This window comes from Lineus longissimus, chromosome 1 (assembly GCF_910592395.1).
Source record: "Lineus longissimus chromosome 1, tnLinLong1.2, whole genome shotgun sequence".
In the NCBI taxonomy this organism is placed as follows: domain Eukaryota; kingdom Metazoa; phylum Nemertea; class Pilidiophora; order Heteronemertea; family Lineidae; genus Lineus; species Lineus longissimus.
The window spans coordinates 1,067,277-1,085,601 of record NC_088308.1 but is presented as its reverse complement, the minus strand read 5'-3'; the positions used below and the strand labels follow the sequence as shown (position 1 = coordinate 1,085,601).

The window sequence follows — 18,325 nt, the reverse complement described above, 5'->3', positions numbered from 1 at the left end:
TCCCCCGGAAATGCATGTATCCGATTACATTGAAAATTTACATGCCGCTCCAGCTGATCACTAAATTTGTTATAAGTAACCCGAAGCAAAAAATCCTAAGAAAGTCACACAATTTGATCGAGGTTGAATAAAGGTTTTCATATTCTGTCCATGAAAACAGCAGATTAACAATCCAAAGGAAACATCTGAACGATAATTGAAGAACTGCATAAATCTTATCCTTGAACAAACACTAAGAACTTGTGAAACTAACAAGCCGGAAATGACTTCAGGTTTAAAGTTGCTAGATAGTAACGTCAACCATTTTTGTATTTATCAAGCGGAGGAAAGTAATAAATGCTGTATAGTTGTGTACAATTTACACTGAAAAGCAAACAAACTGGCAAACTAAGAACTCAGTCAGGAGCCAGCATGACCTATTAAGTGGCACTACTTATCTTGAAAATTGGAAAAGCTCCTAACCAATTTTCAGTTTAAATGATGGAAGTTATTAGATATATAAAACACGCCACTTCTGATCAGGTCCACTTAAAACAACAAAATTTTCAATTCAAATACATTAGCTAGCTCCCATCACTACATTTGTATGCCTGAATAGATGAACGAAGTGTTGACTAACAACAAGCATCATGTTGTAGTGAAAATGTTCTGGAATATTGCAGAACACAGAAACAATTGATTAATGATGGATGGCAGAAATTCGTCTTACTCCAAATAAAAATAAAAATATGCACATGATAGCTTAGGTTTATACCGGTATTTATTTACAGGCAAACACTTGAACATGAACATACATAAAACAATGCAAAGCGTTTGGGATTCGAGCAAAATCATCCACCTCAGGTTTGCAACATATCCTGCCTTTCAAAGTGATGTATACTTATGTCCTATCTCTGCCCCTGTCCAATTTACATAAATTACATCGAGAACTGAACAGGATAAAATTCAATGACAACTTCTCCCTACAGTACCACACAGTACTTGATTCTTTGACTTGAAAGACCAAGAATTCAACTAAGCTGTTTTCCAGCTGATCATCACAAATGTCAACCAGTATTCATACATTTCTGGGCATAAATATCACATCATAAACACATTTCTAGGTCGAGTTTAAAAAAATGACCCTCGACTTCTTTGAGGGGACGTTGAACATACGTCAAACGTCTCAGGTGGAGTCAATGAAGGAGGACGGAATAGCCAACGCACCAAATACTGTACACATGCGTCTTACACCCACTATGATTGATTACCTTCAGGTCTGATACATACTTTAGTACAACCATCACACGTCTTTCCCAAAGGAGAACCATTCACTGGATGTTTCGTACTGTCAACTTGCGATATGAATGTTGGTTTTACAGTAGCCTCAAGGAGGGGTAATTTTGCGCCCTAATTATAGTTCACAAATGGTTTATTTTTATATTTTATATACATGTACATTAATTTCAGCCTTTTCAACCCTCTTTCTGCCAAGGTTGTTCGTTGAGGTTTAAAGCTTTTTTTAACCAAGCATGGAACTTTTTTCGAGATATATGTTATACCAATAAACCATACATATTTTGAAAGGTATACCTCAGCATGAATCTGCAAACAAAAACGAGTATTCTCGACCTCCTGATGTCCCCACCTCCCCCGGAGGCCAACAGAAATATTCCCATGTTTACTACCAAAACATAGGTTGCCATTTGTGCCTCAGAACTCAACAATTTGAATTTGATGTGGTACCGGTATTGGTATTTGTTTCTCCAGTATGAAACGGTTTCCTTTCCGTCAAATCTTTTTCTATTTCAACGGGTTTCTGAAACAATGGAATGTAATGAATTAGTCATCTTACAGACTGGGACAAAGAAATCAAGTTTATTACTCATTTAAAAAAGAACTGAGGAACAAATTTAACCTCGTTATTCAGAGGAAGTTCTGGGACTAAAATCCATACAAATCTACCATATACAATGCACATCTGTTTATATTCAGATACTTACTTTATTGCATGTGCAGCATTCTTTTCCATTACATGTACAACAGGAAACCGTACAATAGCGCCCTGAAATCAGAACACTATTTCATTTTAGGCACAACTCATTGATAGAAATTGTACCTCTTATCATACAGTCACAGTATGAAACAAGTACACATTACAGATTACACCCAAAGTGTAATCATTGTTAATGTCAGCAACCCATGCCCATTATCTGACCATTCAAATTACCTGTGCATTACTCTGAGACTAGAAAACACTCATGTATTGAAAACCGGAATGTTTTGGGGAAGAACACAACTTTCACATCCTTTTATTTCACAACTCTGACTAGATATTTGAAATAGTGTACATTGTTAATGATATGTTAATGAAGACCAAGGTAGAAGAAGAGACAATGGCCATGATGAAGGCTCGCTTAGAACCCATGGCTAGCGTGTGTTTCTACAGACTGGCTGAAGGCTATGACCCTGATCCAGGATCCCTTAATATGCCATAGGAAGAACCTCTATTGAAACCCCACCACATCCTACTTCAATAGCATATATCACTTCATCCTCAATGTATAAACAAGGAGCCACTGCCAAACCACAAATCTTGAAAAACCTGGTTAATTTCAGAAAGGATTGGTCTCCTCTCATAATAAGATCACAAGAACAGTTTAAACGTATACATGTATCTAATGACAAAGTTAGTAAATAACATTCCAATAAATACAAGTTTAAATACAGGAGAACAAAACACTGGTGTTGTTAAAACTGAATAGTAATTAAGAAAGTACCACTCCAACTCTTTAACTCAAGTATGAAAGCTTCACTTGAAGCCCTCATTTATTTTGCATGAGTTGAAGAGAGAGTGCACGTGAACATTGACAAGCTTTGATAACCATCAACAGGACAACAGAGTTAGTAAATTTCAAAACATACACGTTGGGACAAAGTACCAAAACCTAGTGAAGCAATTCAATGAGTCTAATATAGAATGAAAAGAATTATTAGAAGATGAAAGTTACCAAGAATTCAGCCCATTTCTTCAGCTAAAAGAACACAGCATTTTCAAATAAAAATATCTCCAACAGAATACCATATAGGTTCAGCAGTGCACAATGAACAGTGCAGTTCATGATGCAAAAGAAACACACCAACTATATTGTACCTTACAATAATGTTAAGCCACTAACTGACAAATAAAAATAATTTCAAACAGAACTACAGCATGTATGGCACCTAAATTTTCAACTCACTTGTAAAAACATAAGATGGACGTAAATACATGTAGCACATTAACAATGACTCTGTCAGTCCAAAAGTGGGCAGCAGCTGACAAGGTTGAATGATATAATCCACACAGTACATCTGATGTGACAAGAAGTCATGTTACTCAATGAGAAGCCTCATAGTCTTTTAACATTATTGGCTGCCACGCAAAATGGCCCAGGTTCGATCCCGGGGAAAAACAAGGATTGTATTTCTGGCTTGGCTTTCAGGGAACTAATTGGTTCTATACAGTCCTTCGCATCTGGTGTCCATGCCAGGGCAGGAAAAGACCCAACCAAGTGAGAAACATGTCTGGCTTGTGTGGACTCTACCTCTGGCCGAGGATGGAGTCACCAAACTGGTGCCCAACCGCTGTGGCACATAAAAACGCTCATCCTGCCTCTGAGCATGGAGGTATAAATAATATACCTCCATGCTCTGAGGAAGAATACACCTTCAAGTGCAGGGTGAACATTGAAGAAGAATAAGACACGTTACTTAAAAACAGGGTGAAGCAACTCAGATATTTCAACAAAATGTGCCATTTATTTTAAGTGCTAAGAAAACAACATGATTCATTCTGTTGGGTATTACCCTCTTCACACTAGTCCTATACCCATACATGTTCACTGTCACAGACAGTGGATTTGGCCCAGGTTCCTTGCAAAGTGCTTCTTCCCTGTTGACAATGTTTGAAGAAAGTTGGACAATGGAAGTGGGTATCGTCGGTGACAGTGCACATGAACATGTATGCAGTCAGTGGGAGTGTGGTCTATTTTCTAGTATAAGCACCTGGTTTATTGTGACAAACTGTACAATGAGTCCATCACAGTGTCAGCCAGCACCATGGAACAGAGGGACTGTTCATAAAATGCACCACCACAATAAAAGTTACGACATTTAGCTAGCTAATCAATGACTCAGTGTTAACAAAGTTATGACAGGGCAATGCATGTTATCAAAATGACAGACCGCCATGCTCTCCCTGGAAACATACTGTGGAAGATGAGCACTTGTTATTGTTACAGCCATCAGGCTACTGATATATAATACCCACATGGTATTGTCATTCCCCAGGAGCACTGTTTTACTGACAAAAATTAATAGTATATAGTTCTGGTAAAGAAATAGCCAATTATTCTCTGCCTTCTCTCTGAATGAAAGACGTAAAAGAGATTCTAACTGAATAATTCCTGATATCGATTTGTGACCCACCACGGCAAAATGGGTCGCATGTCGCACAGAAGTTGAGCCTAAAATGACACCAGGACATAATAGGAGATTTTGATACACTCTGATTTCACAAAAGGCAGAAAACAGTGAAATGACCAACCAGTCCGTCTCAACCAGTCAAGCTCAAAGCGACATGCAACTCATTTTGCTGTGGTGGGTCACATTTTATTACGAAGTTACAACACCCAGTTAATACACTGCGATGGTACTATAGCACGGTGACCCTTCTTCAAACGATAAGAACAATACTTGCAGATGAGAAATATCACGAGGCCGACTATGATGAGAGCACCGATACAAGTCCCAATCCCAATGGCTATTTTCTCGCCCCTGCTGAATCCCCCCGGAGCAGATTCTGAAAAAGAAGAAAAGACACGAGTTTCAGTTTTCTCTTGGAGGGAGAGCAATACAGTTTGTTGGGGTATAGGCTGTGCAGATTTACACAAGGGTGTGTGTCAAACTCAGTCAAAGTGATGTCAGGCCTCTGTCACAACAATGCTAGACCCCAGTGACAATCAGTGCCATGTAGAGGGGGGGGCATAGATTTTGCCTCGTGACAGCAAGTCAGGGCAGTAAATTTGGCGGTACCCGATTACAAAGCTGGCAGGAACTCCTCCAACCTCCCCCACACACCCATGCACTTTAAAAAATAATTCATACCCTACATTCTGAAGTGATAAAGTTAAGCAGAGATTTTCAGCAATCAGAAAATATGTGACATTTTTTATCAAAAATGTTTTATTAATGGCCCGAATGCTCTGAAATTTGAAGGACAGATTAGTCAATATATTGTCAATGCTGTGGTAAGACATATTACACTTGGTCGTGCGGCTGATCCACCAGCTGTCTGATGTGTTCCCAACATGCCGCCAACAGCTATCGAAACATGTTGAAACGTACTTGCAACTGAGCGTTGATCCTAACATGATTCTATAATGGTCTTCTCAGGGAATCTGTAACTACTATGGGGATGTTACCAGTTCAGGAAAAACAATACAATTGGAGGGAGGGTGCTAGTGATGTTAGGGATTGTGGGTTACGTAGAATTCATCAAACAGGCCAAAAGCATGTCTCGTTTAAACTGAGAACACTCTAGAGAGGTGAGAAAGATAATGGAATCTGTGTCAATAATTCAAAGGGTTAAGTACAACACCAGACAGGATTTCGACGAGAAATAAGGTTTGGAAGAGTGCACTTGTATCAGAAGGTTAAAAATCATCTATAGACTGACATACGTGATGATTGGCACTGACATATTTTGAACTCATGGGCATTGTTTCTGCATTTAGTGTGTCACAGACAAATGTGTCACGATGCCAGTCCACAAATGTCACAACAGTATTAAGACAGGATTATCATCTGCTTTGATGTCATACCTTTACAAATAATAGTATAACTATCTGTCCAGATTGAATTCTCACATTGGACAGTGACAGTGACATCATGTGTCTGACCCAACAGCTGATAGCCCTCTTTACATTGAATGATATATTCTTGTTCTTTGAGTTTAATGACCAAACCATTGAGAGGCGCTGGTGGTGGTCCACTGCAGTCTGTCAGAAGGGTGAAAATAGAGAAAAACAACAAGTTGGGCTGATTCATTTCAACACATCATGCTCATGACCTGACAGTAAACTCCCAGGCCAACAGCGGAAGGTCAGCACCCAGAACAATCGCAGAGACAACATGCTGTTGGGGAGAGGTATTGCTCGGAGCCATTGCTCTCCTCATGACAAAAACAAAGCAGAGCAAACACACAGGACCCATGCCTGAATTGAGACAGTAAGCCATTCACTGCGGCTAGTCATAATAACATTTGTCATCGTATCACCAGTTGGCCAACCAGACCAAAGTGGGCTGTGGAGAACATTGAAACAGTAACATTCAAAAGAAAGCTCACGACATGGTAACAATACACCTTCATGAATGTCTTCATTTTTGTTTTCTTAAACTTTCCCTGGTAGTGGTAGCCCTCTTCTCCCAAAGGCTTGATCAATGAGTATATCTCACCTTTTGTACAGGTCGTTGTCGTCGGGGACCATAGTTTGTTGACACAAGTGACGGTATCCCTTCCAATAATCTTGTAGCCTTTGTTACAGGTTATTTTGTATGTTTCCGGTTTCATGACTTTTTCAATTTTACCATTGGCTGGAGCTGTGGGATTCTTCTTCTTGCATGTTTCTGTAGAGAGAGAAACTTGAGTGACAACAATTTGAAGAGAAAATATTCAGAAGTAAATGCAACTTCTTCAAAGTTTAGCAATTTTTTCATGGAGCAAGGCATACTGAAGTAAAGAGAGTGAAGGATGAGTTTTGACTGTTGATGGTGATATTGTAACCATTCAATACAAACTTGATATGCCAATGGCTATAATCAAAACAGCCCCTGTTTTTGCTATTGTCTGTAAAGTGGCAGTCTGCAAATATATTTTTTAAATGACCAAATTTCCGCCCTACGAAGTGACATGATGATAAGATAATCAAGACACCAGTGCACAAGCTGTCATGTTATGATCACATCATGTGCCGTCTTCAAAGAAAGGCAATCATCAGAAATGAAGGTGCAGGGTGCTACAAATTTTTATTGGCAATGGGGAACTTTTTTTAGGTGGCAGTAATTAGATTTCCAGTATTCAAAACAGTCAAATGAAAACAGGGCTGTTATGTCCTGGCTGCCTCAACGTACCATCAGCTCATAGGTGTGAAGCAAAATGGGACACAAGGTTGATATGTCAATCAACAGGTCCATGGGATAGACAAGCAAAGCACACATTGCATGAAAGTACTGAAGCAGAAGCATTCTCAACATCTAAAGTGCACAAGAACTGACTTTACCTTCAGTGCAGACAGCATTGACTGGTGTCCACTGCCCATTATTCTGGCATAATACAGTGATGTTATCTGTAACCCCTTCAAGTTCAAGTCTGAAACCATCTTTGCATCGAATGGTGTAGGTCTTAGTATCAGTAGTTACTAATTCCCCATTGTTTGGTATGATTGGTGAACCACATGTAACTGTAGGAAGAAATTGGACATTTTCCAGCGTGTAGCACAAGCACAGTCATGGGCTGCGGTACTCACACATGTTACATAATGTACTGCACAAATTAAATTTTGGCAATGGACTATGATCTACACCTTTAATTCAGGTTTTGCTAGGTATTGTGACAAAATAAAAGTGTAGTTTCATGCTCCTTCATAAATCATTCAGATATATTTTTTGGCAATATATTTACCTTCAGTGCAGACAGCATTGACTGGTGTCCACTGCCCATTATTCTGGCATAATACAGTGATCTTATCTGTACCCCCTTCAAGTCTGAAACCATCTTTGCATCGAATGGTGTAGGTCTTAGTATCAGTAGTTACTAATTCCCCATTGTTTGGTATGATAGGCGAACCACATGTAACTGTAGGAAGAAATTGGTTCCATGGTCTGTATTAGGAGCATAATCTGCACATGTTGCATACACATACAGTGTGAAAAGACAAGTGCATTGTCAGTGCTCCTGATTGAGTGCAAGAACACTCATTTCAGCAAAAACATTTACTTGAAAATTGACCTAATGTCCCAGGATTGATTGATTGATGAAATGGGTCAAGTTTGAAATTCTAAATTGATGATCCACCACAGGCATGATGTTAGGATAGATGTACAGTAGAACCTCCCTTAGCGGACACCTCTCTAATAAGGACACCCTCTCTATTAAGGACACTGGTTTTGGTACCAAATTGGTTGTTACCATTCAATTTTACCTCTCTAATCAGGACACCTCTCTTTTAAGGACAGTACTTTTCAGTCCCGAGGGTGTCCTTATTAGAGAGGTTCTACTGTACATGCAAATGAATACATGTAGCTAGCATGGTATTGTCATCAAAGCAAGCATCCTCTGGCATATATGACAAGACCAAGACATTCACAAACGTCATACTCTTTGTCGCAATCTATAAACATGCAATATGTGCAGAGACGAATTATAAGACTTAAAAGTAACAAAACATACTCAAGGATCCCTAAGGTATCCTCTGCATACAAGCATTCTCCCTGACAAAAAATCATGTCAGTGAAAAATCATGTGAACAGACTAGTTTTCACCCAGGCCAAGTGACAGTGTGGAGTGACAGTAATATGTAAGTCCCACAACACAATATAAGTGTTAGCAAAAACTGATAAGGTTATAACTAATTCTTGGTGTTAGTAAAAGAGAATATACTGCGGAGATGCTATTAAGCCGGTTTAGGTGCATCTGTTTCAGATAGGCCTATGACATCACGTCGGATAGGCCTTTTGTACAGACGCCCTTCAACTGGCTAAATAGCATCTACACAGTATCATCAACACGGCAGTGCACACCCGCAGAACCGAAGGGCAATGAACTTTTAAAATCAACAGTGACTCTGAAAAAAGTAATATGCATCTACAGAAGCTCTAATCTACCTATTCTACATGCTAAGTTAATACCAGTTAGTGCATGAATAAATAAATCACAAATCCACACATATTCTGTATCAAATTAGTAAGCAGGTCACGACATGCTATTTTGTGAATTGATGACTTACCACCTTTACAGACAGGGTTGTTGTTCTGTGTCCATTCACCATTATTCTGACAAGTCTCCGAGACAGTCTCACCCACTTGTCCTCCTACCAGTTTGAAACCATTTTTGCAGCGTACAGTGTACTTTTTGTCATCGTTTGTCACTAATTCACCATTGGTTGGTATTTTTGGTGCACCACAACTAACTAGAAGCAGACAGATTTGACATTGATATTTTATATTATTTTTTGTTGTAATAATAGCTGTAGCTAAGATAAGAATGGAGAGCAATTTCATCACATGTGACTTCTTTTCTCCTGCTTAGTGTTCAGCTTTACAGGCAAACGGTGCGACTCCAAGCCCCATAAAACTTTCTTTTTCTTTTTGTTAATGTCATCAGTCAAGATGCATTGAAGACCTAAATGAAGGTTATACTATCAAGAACTGATTAACATTAGTCCCTAAGTTGATAAAATGATGCTGATATCTTTTTAACACATCGACAGGTATTTCGAGGATTATACGCTGATCTGAATGGCACCATCTGCTTCCTCAGATTAACAATACTCACTATTTTACGTAACTTCCAACAGCTGAATGAAATTCTCAAAGACTGCATGGTTATATATTTTCAATTATTCAGCCCCTTTTCTCAACAAAGTTGGTCCGCCTCACTGCCACAAAAAGACTAAACATCAAAATCTTTTCCAATACCTACCTACTAAACACACGGCTGGATTGAATGACCAGGTGCCGTCAATTTGACATGTGACTATTTCATATGAATTGCCACTTTGCAGTTTGTAGCCAGGATTACACTTCATCCTGTACTCATTATCATTCACCATTTCCGCATACCCGTTCTTTGGACCACTTGGCACATTACACGGAACTGAAACAAGAGCTCTATTTATAACTTGAGATATTAAAAACCTTTTCATCCACACTGCACCACTTCAGTTTAGATTGAGATCATCACATACTTATTACCAAGAACAAGTAACACCAGTCTTGCCTGTTCCTATTGGTGCTAACACCATAACACAACATCCACAAAAAAGATAAACCATGAAATTACCAAACCTAGATCCACACTCACCAGGTAGAAGTCTGCATGTTGGTGGAGGGTCTGACCATTTGCCATCCTTCTGGCAAACTGAAGTTAAAGTATTCTTGGGTTGTCCGACCATTTCATATTTGTCTTTACATCTACATGTGGAAATAAGGAAAAACAGAAAAGGATCAATGATGTTTTCAGGCATGGATCCGGGGGGACAACTCTTTTAGAAATAGACCATATAATTCATAAATTCGGAAAAATCTTCATGCCTGTAAGTCAAATGTCAATGAGATTTAGCACCAGCCTACTCAGGCGCACCAATATTTGTCAAAACCGTGATTTGTATGAAGATTCAAGGCTCTTGCACCTGAAAAACCTAGATAAATCATCTCATTGATTGTAGACGATTCAACTTTCAAGTCAAAGTCGTTGTAATGTGGTCTTAAGATTCAGTGCGACACTGACTTCAGAGATTGTCTGAAAACAAGATTGATTCGTGTCCAAACATGCGTCAAACAAGTTTCACAATCATCATCATCATCACTAGGGAATCGTGTTCCTTTACAACGATATTTGACAATTTCTGCCTTGTAAGACACATTGTCAAACAGGCAAACAAGCGAACGTTCACTCATTTTCAGACAAACACTTTCAAATGAAATGCTCACTTGAATTCTCTCAAATCACCATACTTGTTGCCCGTACTCAGTTTAATGCCATTCTCTGGTGTCGTTGGCTCGGGGCATATGCCCTCTGGAATGAAAAATATACAATCACTCAAAGGAAGCCAAAAGTTAAAAATATATAATATGAATAAATAAGGGAATAAGAAATGTCAACAAAGACAAAACCATTTCTTTTGAGGCCCCAGGTGAGTTGACTTGTGACAGAGAGGGAGATTCTCCGATAGTGTTTGTCTCTAGTTTCCCCTTGTACATCAAACTTGTATTATTGTTTCCATGAACATTACAACTTGACCAATATAAAGCTAGTAACAATGCCTTATAACATCTCAGCTGGTTCCAATCTCAACTCACTAAATATTTATTCTTTACCTTCACATTTCACATCCTTCTCGGACCAAGTCGCCGCATCGGTACACGTTACATCAACTGTCTGTCTCCCTTTGCTCATAAATCCAACATTACACGTGAATCTATATATATTGCCGTAGTTATATTCATTATTTGCACCCTGGACAATAGCAACATTACCGTTTGCTGGGTTAGAAAGGGCCGGGCAAGTCTTAGCTGAAAATGTAAGATCTATATAATGTAAAATTCATATAAAACATTCCTGAAGGAGGCTTCCTAGAACCCCCCTCCCAAATGGATCTCATGTCTATGGCACTCGTCAGCCGGGCTGTGACCATGAGTGCCTGCAGTCAATCAGCTATTCTGATTTTTGTCCATTTCCACCAGCAGTATTCAAGAGTCTTGGTTTTGCATTATATTTCCCATCAGAAATTGGGAGAAGCGGATTGACTGAATGCGCCCCTGTTAACTACATGTACGACTGGCTACTGTACTTGGGCAATTGGAGGTTGAATATGGCACTTTCAGTTTTTTTCTTACAAGCTTTGTTTTTTTCATAAATCTTTGTTGACACGCAATGCTGACCACAAAATGCCAGCAACTATCTCAAAAGTCCAAGTCTCCAACATTATCTTCAGGAACTCGGGCGAATACAATACGGTTGGAGACTCACAGTCATCCAAGAGAACCCAAAACTATACTTACGTCCACAGCTAAATGAAATCATCGTCCACCTTCCATTTGGTTGGCATGATATCACATTGTAATTGGGAGTACCCAAAACCTGTTTATATCCAGTATCACAGACATAGTAGACGTTATCACCAAACAGGTAACTTCTCTCTTTGTATGAGGCATGCTGTTTGTCAGGGGGTGTCCCACAACTGACACCTACAAAACAACAAAACATTATTCATGAAAATGAAGATCTACATAACATTGTACATATACAATGATAGGTATCCCCTGAAGAGCTTTACTGATTAACTAATTGAATTTATGTTAACGCCAGCTTAGCTACAAATGTATTTGCAATACCACTGATGAAAAGTGTAAATCAGAGCTCTACAGAGATGAAGTTCAAGCAGTACGCCAGGGTAAGCATGATATTCAATGAGTTTTTTTAGGTCTTGCAAGTCTTGAATGAGAGACAATTTCAGATATTCTAACTTATGAATCATGAATGCAATACTTACGCCTACAAACCAGGGGACGATTTTCAGCAAAAACCCAGTTCGACCCTTGACAGGTAGCCATTGTTTTCGTGGCCCCAGGTTCATAACCACTTTTACACTTGTATCTGACATCTGTGGCACTTTGAGAAAGGATATCAGCTTTGTCAATATTAGGAGGAACGCCACAGGCAGCTGGAAGTGTAAATCACCGGCAAATTACTATCAATCAGTCATTGTCAGTTCCTACATCTACCAATAAACTAGAGAGTTTTCCTTGATTATATTTATTCTGACTCAAAAGCAAACACATTCTCCTCGTAATATAATTCTGGGTTCATACCAAATAATTCCACGTTTTGAAGAGCCAAAATATGTGCCAATATAGTGGGTCCAGTTCTTTTAGATGATAAGTTGGACCACTACCATAATTCAATCTGACATCACTTTCAACTTACCTATTGCTGAATCCCACAACAGGGAGAAAGCACCCAACCATGTGAAAAGAATAACACAACACTGCATAGCACTTAATCCTCCACTAATGCTTTTACAAATTCCGTTATTTGAAGGCATGATGTTTATAGTTCGCAGTACTTTTCATTTGAATAAACTATATATAAGCCAGCTGTTCTGATGAAATCCTATGAAAGAGTCCAATTGTTGGGCAATTTGAATATCTCATCATAAAGAGCTGAAAAAAGAATAAAAATCATTTTAAGATTTACTTTCACTTTCTCATGCAAGCAGTGGTCGCAGGTCATCCTAAACAACATCCACCAGAATTTTTGATGTCTTCATACCTTACTTTTAACCTGGTGGACACTGGTGGGCACTGGTGCAGCGGTGGACGCTGTTAAGGATGACAGTTTGCAGAATCGTTACTAGCCATCTTTTCTCAAAAATGACATCCGCCGGCCATTTCATGCCGAAGTTGAAGTAACTCATGTCTCAACTCTTGTCTCAACTCTGAGGTTTCCTCACTTGTGCCTGGTGCTAGTACTTACTCGCACCAGGCGTGAGACCTTTCTGAATGCTCTCGCGTTTCCCTGGCCTGGCACTAGTCTTCTGTACTCGGTCTCGGAAAAGTTTCCGAACACGGAGCGCACTTACTTAAGTAAACAACAGTTTCACTCCTCGTCTCCCATAGCCAAGGCCTTATTCCTGTGAATCCACCATCACCAATGGCAATGCAATAGGCCTACTCCCAATAGCACTATGGCAGATTTGACAACATCAGAAATAGGCCTAGCCTATAAGACACTCATGAATTTACCGGTAGTAGGCTACCAAAAACACCCTACCCTGTCCCTTTGGCCTTACCTGCGCCCATGGGATAGCATGCATAGCCCTAGGCCTATAGCCAGGCAGATAGGCCGATTCAGTATTTTCGTCTGGTAAGCAGGAAGGTACGTACAAAAACAGGCGAGGCCAAAGTACAATATGCAATGTCAATAAGACATCATTCATCTCAGCCAATGGGGCAATTGGAGGAATTAGATTTCTGACTAAGGCCAAGGGGAAATAAACATTGATTGATAAACCAGATAAACACGGATTTCCAGGAATGAGAACCCAACCCAGACACACATTATCTATAGCTTTGTCCAGGTAACCTCGACCCTATCCGCCGCGCTGCGGTGGGTCGAGGAAGCCTCGTTGATTTACCAGAGGCGAGCCATACATTTTCAGTGCACACAGTGGATGGACTCGAGCGCTCTGCTCTGGTATTCAAGATTATCGAGGTTGGGGCCTACCCATCCATGCCATCCTACACAGAAAACACGTCACCGCGGACACCGGAAGCTTACGCCCCCCCCCCCCCCCCCAATCGAGTTCATGACGGCAAATGCTGTTAGTTTAGGATGACCGAAAATTACTCATGAAAACACTCGCGTTAAACTCATCTGTTTGCCGTGTATGAACAATATTTGATACTACACAGCACAGGGAATGCATAGTGGACCTCTCTCGAACCGTGTCAAAGAATCCATCGACCCAGCACATCGTTAAATTTTCAAAATGGCGTCTTATTTGGAGAAGTTGCCAAATATCATACACCTAAAATTGAATAAAACCACCTTTCAACCAGGTTTTTCTCAGTCTGATACGTTCTAGTAATAGAGCTTGCTTAAACAGGTACTCGCCCTGTTGACATGTTTTGCTGTGATCCTCGGATACGAAGGCTTTTGTATGCGAAAAAGTAGCAAACACCGGCACAGCCTTGTTCATTTTGGCTAACTGGACTTAGCGGAACGCAACACGCGACATGGGGGAGCTACCATTATTTTTGGCCCCGCCAATTTTTATTACTATAAATTAACTTTGTGGACTTTTTCTTTACATAAAGTGGTGAGTTGAAATTCCTTCTTTTTTCAGGATGGATCTTCGAAAAAGTGATAATTTATGCCTGAAACGTATTCAGTTTGTGACTCCAGTTTTTTCCAATGTGGATGAATATTTGTCAACTCCACGCCAAGTGCCACTGCCAGACCTGAATGTCAAGCTTGATGGGAAAGAGATCAAAGAGTTCTATGAAGAATTGGTACAAAGAGATTCTGAGACACCGAGTGCACAACCAGGATGCAAGACCAGCAGTAAAGCCCTGCAGGATATGGTCAAAGGGCATAAGGCGGTTCCATCTTCACTGTCGTCCGACAAATCATGCACAGATAACTTGAGCGATATGGAACTGACAAAATTGAATCGTGATCTTTTGTTTTCATCACAGAATGGTGATTTAAAGACAGTGACAAAGTTACTAAAAAGAGGAGCAGACTTGAATGCTACAGATATGTTTAGTTGGACTTCGCTTATGTGTGCTTGTCACAGTGGATCATTTTCAGTTACGGAGTATCTTCTAAGTTTGGGAGCGAGGACAGATATAAAGAATTCCCAAGGTAGAACTGCTTTGGACTTAGCCAAAATTGCTCATCGCTCTGATATTCTTAATCTTTTCAATGGCAAGGCATGCCAAGCTGGGAAAAGTGGCAAAAATCGAGTCGAAAAAACAGTGGAAAGATTTTTCTGTGATAACTGTGGGCGAGACTTCTCTGACACAACTAAAAAGGCACATGAGTCATCTACAATTCATCTCTTCAATCTGCGTAAGCCTTCACGTCCTACAGGCTATCTTATACCAGAGAGTAATCCTGGCTATCAGATCATGGTCAAGGGGGGCTGGGACACTGAGAAGGGACTAGGGCCTACTGGACAGGGACGTAAGTTTCCTGTGAAAACCACATTGAAAATGGATAGAGCAGGTATAGGTATTGAAACTGATGCCAAACCAAGGGTCACTCATCCTGCTCCACAAATCTCTGGTGAAGGAGCAAAAACAAGCAGACATCCTCGAGATGGGTCAAATAGCCGTAGAGCAATCAAAAGGAAAGAACAAATTAAAGATAAGAAGTGGGAGAGAAAATTGAGGATGGCACTGACTTTAGATTAAGACTCCTTCCATTCCTTGTACCTGTACTTCAGATACATGTACTTACTTAGTCCGTCCTGCCCTGCTGCACTTACTGAACATTGAGGCTGAGCTTATCATATCACCTTGTCTTGTGTGAGAGTCTCTAAAAGGTGTTCGTACATCAATTGAATGATGTATCAAACAAATTGATAACTAAATCTTCATATTAAGGCCATCAGCACATCAACCTATTTTATCACAGGATCACATTTTGTTTGGAACACCCTAGACATGCAAGATTGTGTTCACTGCAGTCAAGATCCACATTTATTCCCATAAACCTCCATGTACACGAGACTGGGTCACTATGAACCTTATTCAATTTTTACCATGGAAGAACGTAATGAATAAGCATGTGAGTAGATGATTTCACTGCCTGTATTACATCATAATACTTGTCTTTTGCCTCTCAGTCTCAATAAGCTGCAAATTGCAAGTTCCTGATAATATCAAGCATGGAATATACATACCCGCTACTTCCTATCTTTCAAGACTACCCACAAAGGTGTGAAACCTACATATGAATGATAAATCTTGGTTTCATGTCGTACAGACAAGTCCATAGCATTCTAACGAAACTACATGTATGATGAGCTTACTTCCATTTTATGAATGTATATATTCATGTCCTGAAATATGTTCCCAATGGCAAGCCACTACAACAGGCACGACAGGAATGAGCGGAAGGTTTATTATTAGATGGCCGAGTCACTTACAGGGAGTGCAATTTTATCTACATCAGTAATTAACTGACATTCGATCCACTGAATTCTAGTAATAGAAATTGTATACTACGGATGTACATGCATGCTGTGTAGGGACTGGTAATGATGGATATGTTATTGTTACTCGTTTGAACTCATGAGTCATGTTAACCCTAGTTTTTGTCCCCTGAACTTAATTGCAAAATGAAGCATCAAACAAATTAGTGTAACGCCCATATATTATAAGTTGGTAATTCAAACTTCTGTTTCTGTTTTCAATTTCAAATCTTATTTTATGTGATCTGTTGTTGTGTGGCATTACTTTCAACTCAAAAGACACACCATAACAAGTGGTTCACAGATTTTTAGCGTGACATGCAGATCATTTGAACACCTACTTCTTTTGTCAAATCAATGAGAAGCAGTATTGTCACATTGCCCAAGATTGCTTGAAAATATAACCAACACTTCAACAAAGCAATAAATTGTGTAGAACATCACTAGTATCTGGTGTCATTGGGCTGTTTGTGACATTGTCCTGCTGTGACGTGCCCTGGACATTGGCTGCCACATTGAAAGCTTACAAAATACTTACTCAGGACATCCTGTCATGGAACTGGTTGTGACATTGTCCCCGCTGTGAAGACATGATCTTAACATTGGCTGCCACATTGAAAGCTTACAAAATACTAGTTTAGGACATCCTGTCATGGAACTGGTTGTGACATTGTCCCCGCTGTGAAGACATGATCTTAACATTGGCTGCCACATTGAAAGCTTACAAAATACTAGTTTAGGACATCCTGTCATGGAACTGGTTGTGACATTGTCCCTGCTGTGAAGACATGATCTTAACATTGGCTGCCACATTGAAAGCTTACAAAATACTAGTTTAGGACATCCTGTCATGGAACTGGTTGTGACATTGTCCCTGCTGTGAAGACATGATCTTAACATTGGCTGCCACATTGAAAGCTTACAAAATACTAGTTTAGGACATCCTGTCATGGAACTGGTTGTGACATTGTCCCTGCTGTGAAGACATGATCTTGACATTGGCTGCCATGTTGAAAGCTCAGGACATCCTGTCATGGAACTGGTTGTGACATTGTCCCTGCTGTGAAGACATGATCTTGACTTTGGCTGCCATGTTGAAATCTTACGAAGTACTTGTTCAGGACACCCCGTCAATGGACTGATTGTGAGGACATGGCCTTGACATTATTTGCTGCCATGTTTAAATCATACAAAATTCTAGTTCGGGACCTGGTTGTGATCTTGTCTGTAGTGAGCTCAACATTGGTCATAGCACATCACCTCTTGCCCAAGTTGAGTGGTTGTGACAAGACGTTGTCCCAGCACTGTCTGCAGTGGGTCTTGGCATTAATTACCCACTGGTGCCGGACATGCATGTTTGGTTGTGACAATGCCTCTGCTGTGCCTACGACCATGCATAAGGACATTACATCTAATGGCGACTTGGCAAGACACTGTAGAAGATTCATGGCCAGTAGTCTTGACATGCTCATGTACCGTTTTAATTAGACACTGCCAAAGTACGTCTACAGATTGTGATATCATCATAGCCCCTATCTGGATTTCGAGCATGTATTTTACCTACTGCACTTCATGAAGGAGAGCTTAGTGAGGGCGTCTGGGACTCTAGCTATTTCCCCCAGATGAGGTTCGCTACCTTATCTCTGTCTGGGATGGATTGTGACTTTGTCCTTGGTGTCCAAGTCCAAGTTTCTTCAAATCCTTTGAAGGATACTGAAAATCAACATTTTCTGCACCCCAAAGTGTTGATGGTGTATAGAAACTGAAGTGGTATGCACAACGCACTATAAAGAAAGACATGTTATATTTCAATGTCCATTATC

The 18,325-nt window shown here is 40.0% G+C and overlaps 2 protein-coding genes across 8 annotated transcripts; one reads left to right on the top strand and one right to left on the bottom strand.

The window, feature by feature from the left end:
* Positions 1–1,432: 1,432 nt before the first annotated feature.
* On the bottom strand, positions 1,433–14,506 carry LOC135483574 (sushi, von Willebrand factor type A, EGF and pentraxin domain-containing protein 1-like). 7 transcript variants are annotated; one of them, XM_064764557.1, is made up of 15 exons: positions 14,417–14,506; positions 12,728–12,963; positions 12,294–12,464; positions 11,803–11,988; positions 11,119–11,313; positions 10,732–10,816; positions 10,103–10,212; positions 9,722–9,895; positions 9,027–9,209; positions 7,703–7,876; positions 7,302–7,481; positions 6,478–6,648; positions 4,721–4,822; positions 1,983–2,044; positions 1,433–1,798 (listed from the first exon to the last, which is right to left on the bottom strand). In XM_064764557.1, exons 2-15 carry the CDS (start codon positions 12,843–12,845, stop codon positions 1,700–1,702), a joined length of 2,010 nt encoding a protein of 669 aa, XP_064620627.1. In that variant the 5' UTR covers positions 12,846–12,963; positions 14,417–14,506; the 3' UTR covers positions 1,433–1,699. The 7 variants fall into 7 exon arrangements, with proteins under 7 accessions (XP_064620627.1, XP_064620648.1, XP_064620640.1 ...); XM_064764578.1 differs by lacking the exon at positions 14,417–14,506 and adding an exon at positions 13,938–13,958; XM_064764570.1 differs by lacking the exon at positions 14,417–14,506 and adding an exon at positions 13,814–13,835.
* Positions 14,102–16,934, top strand: LOC135483620 (G patch domain and ankyrin repeat-containing protein 1-like). Its single transcript, XM_064764604.1, has 2 exons — positions 14,102–14,408; positions 14,649–16,934. The coding sequence occupies exon 2, from the start codon at positions 14,650–14,652 to the stop codon at positions 15,718–15,720; it is 1,071 nt and encodes a 356-aa protein (XP_064620674.1). The 5' UTR covers positions 14,102–14,408; position 14,649; the 3' UTR covers positions 15,721–16,934.
* Positions 16,935–18,325: the final 1,391 nt, after the last annotated feature.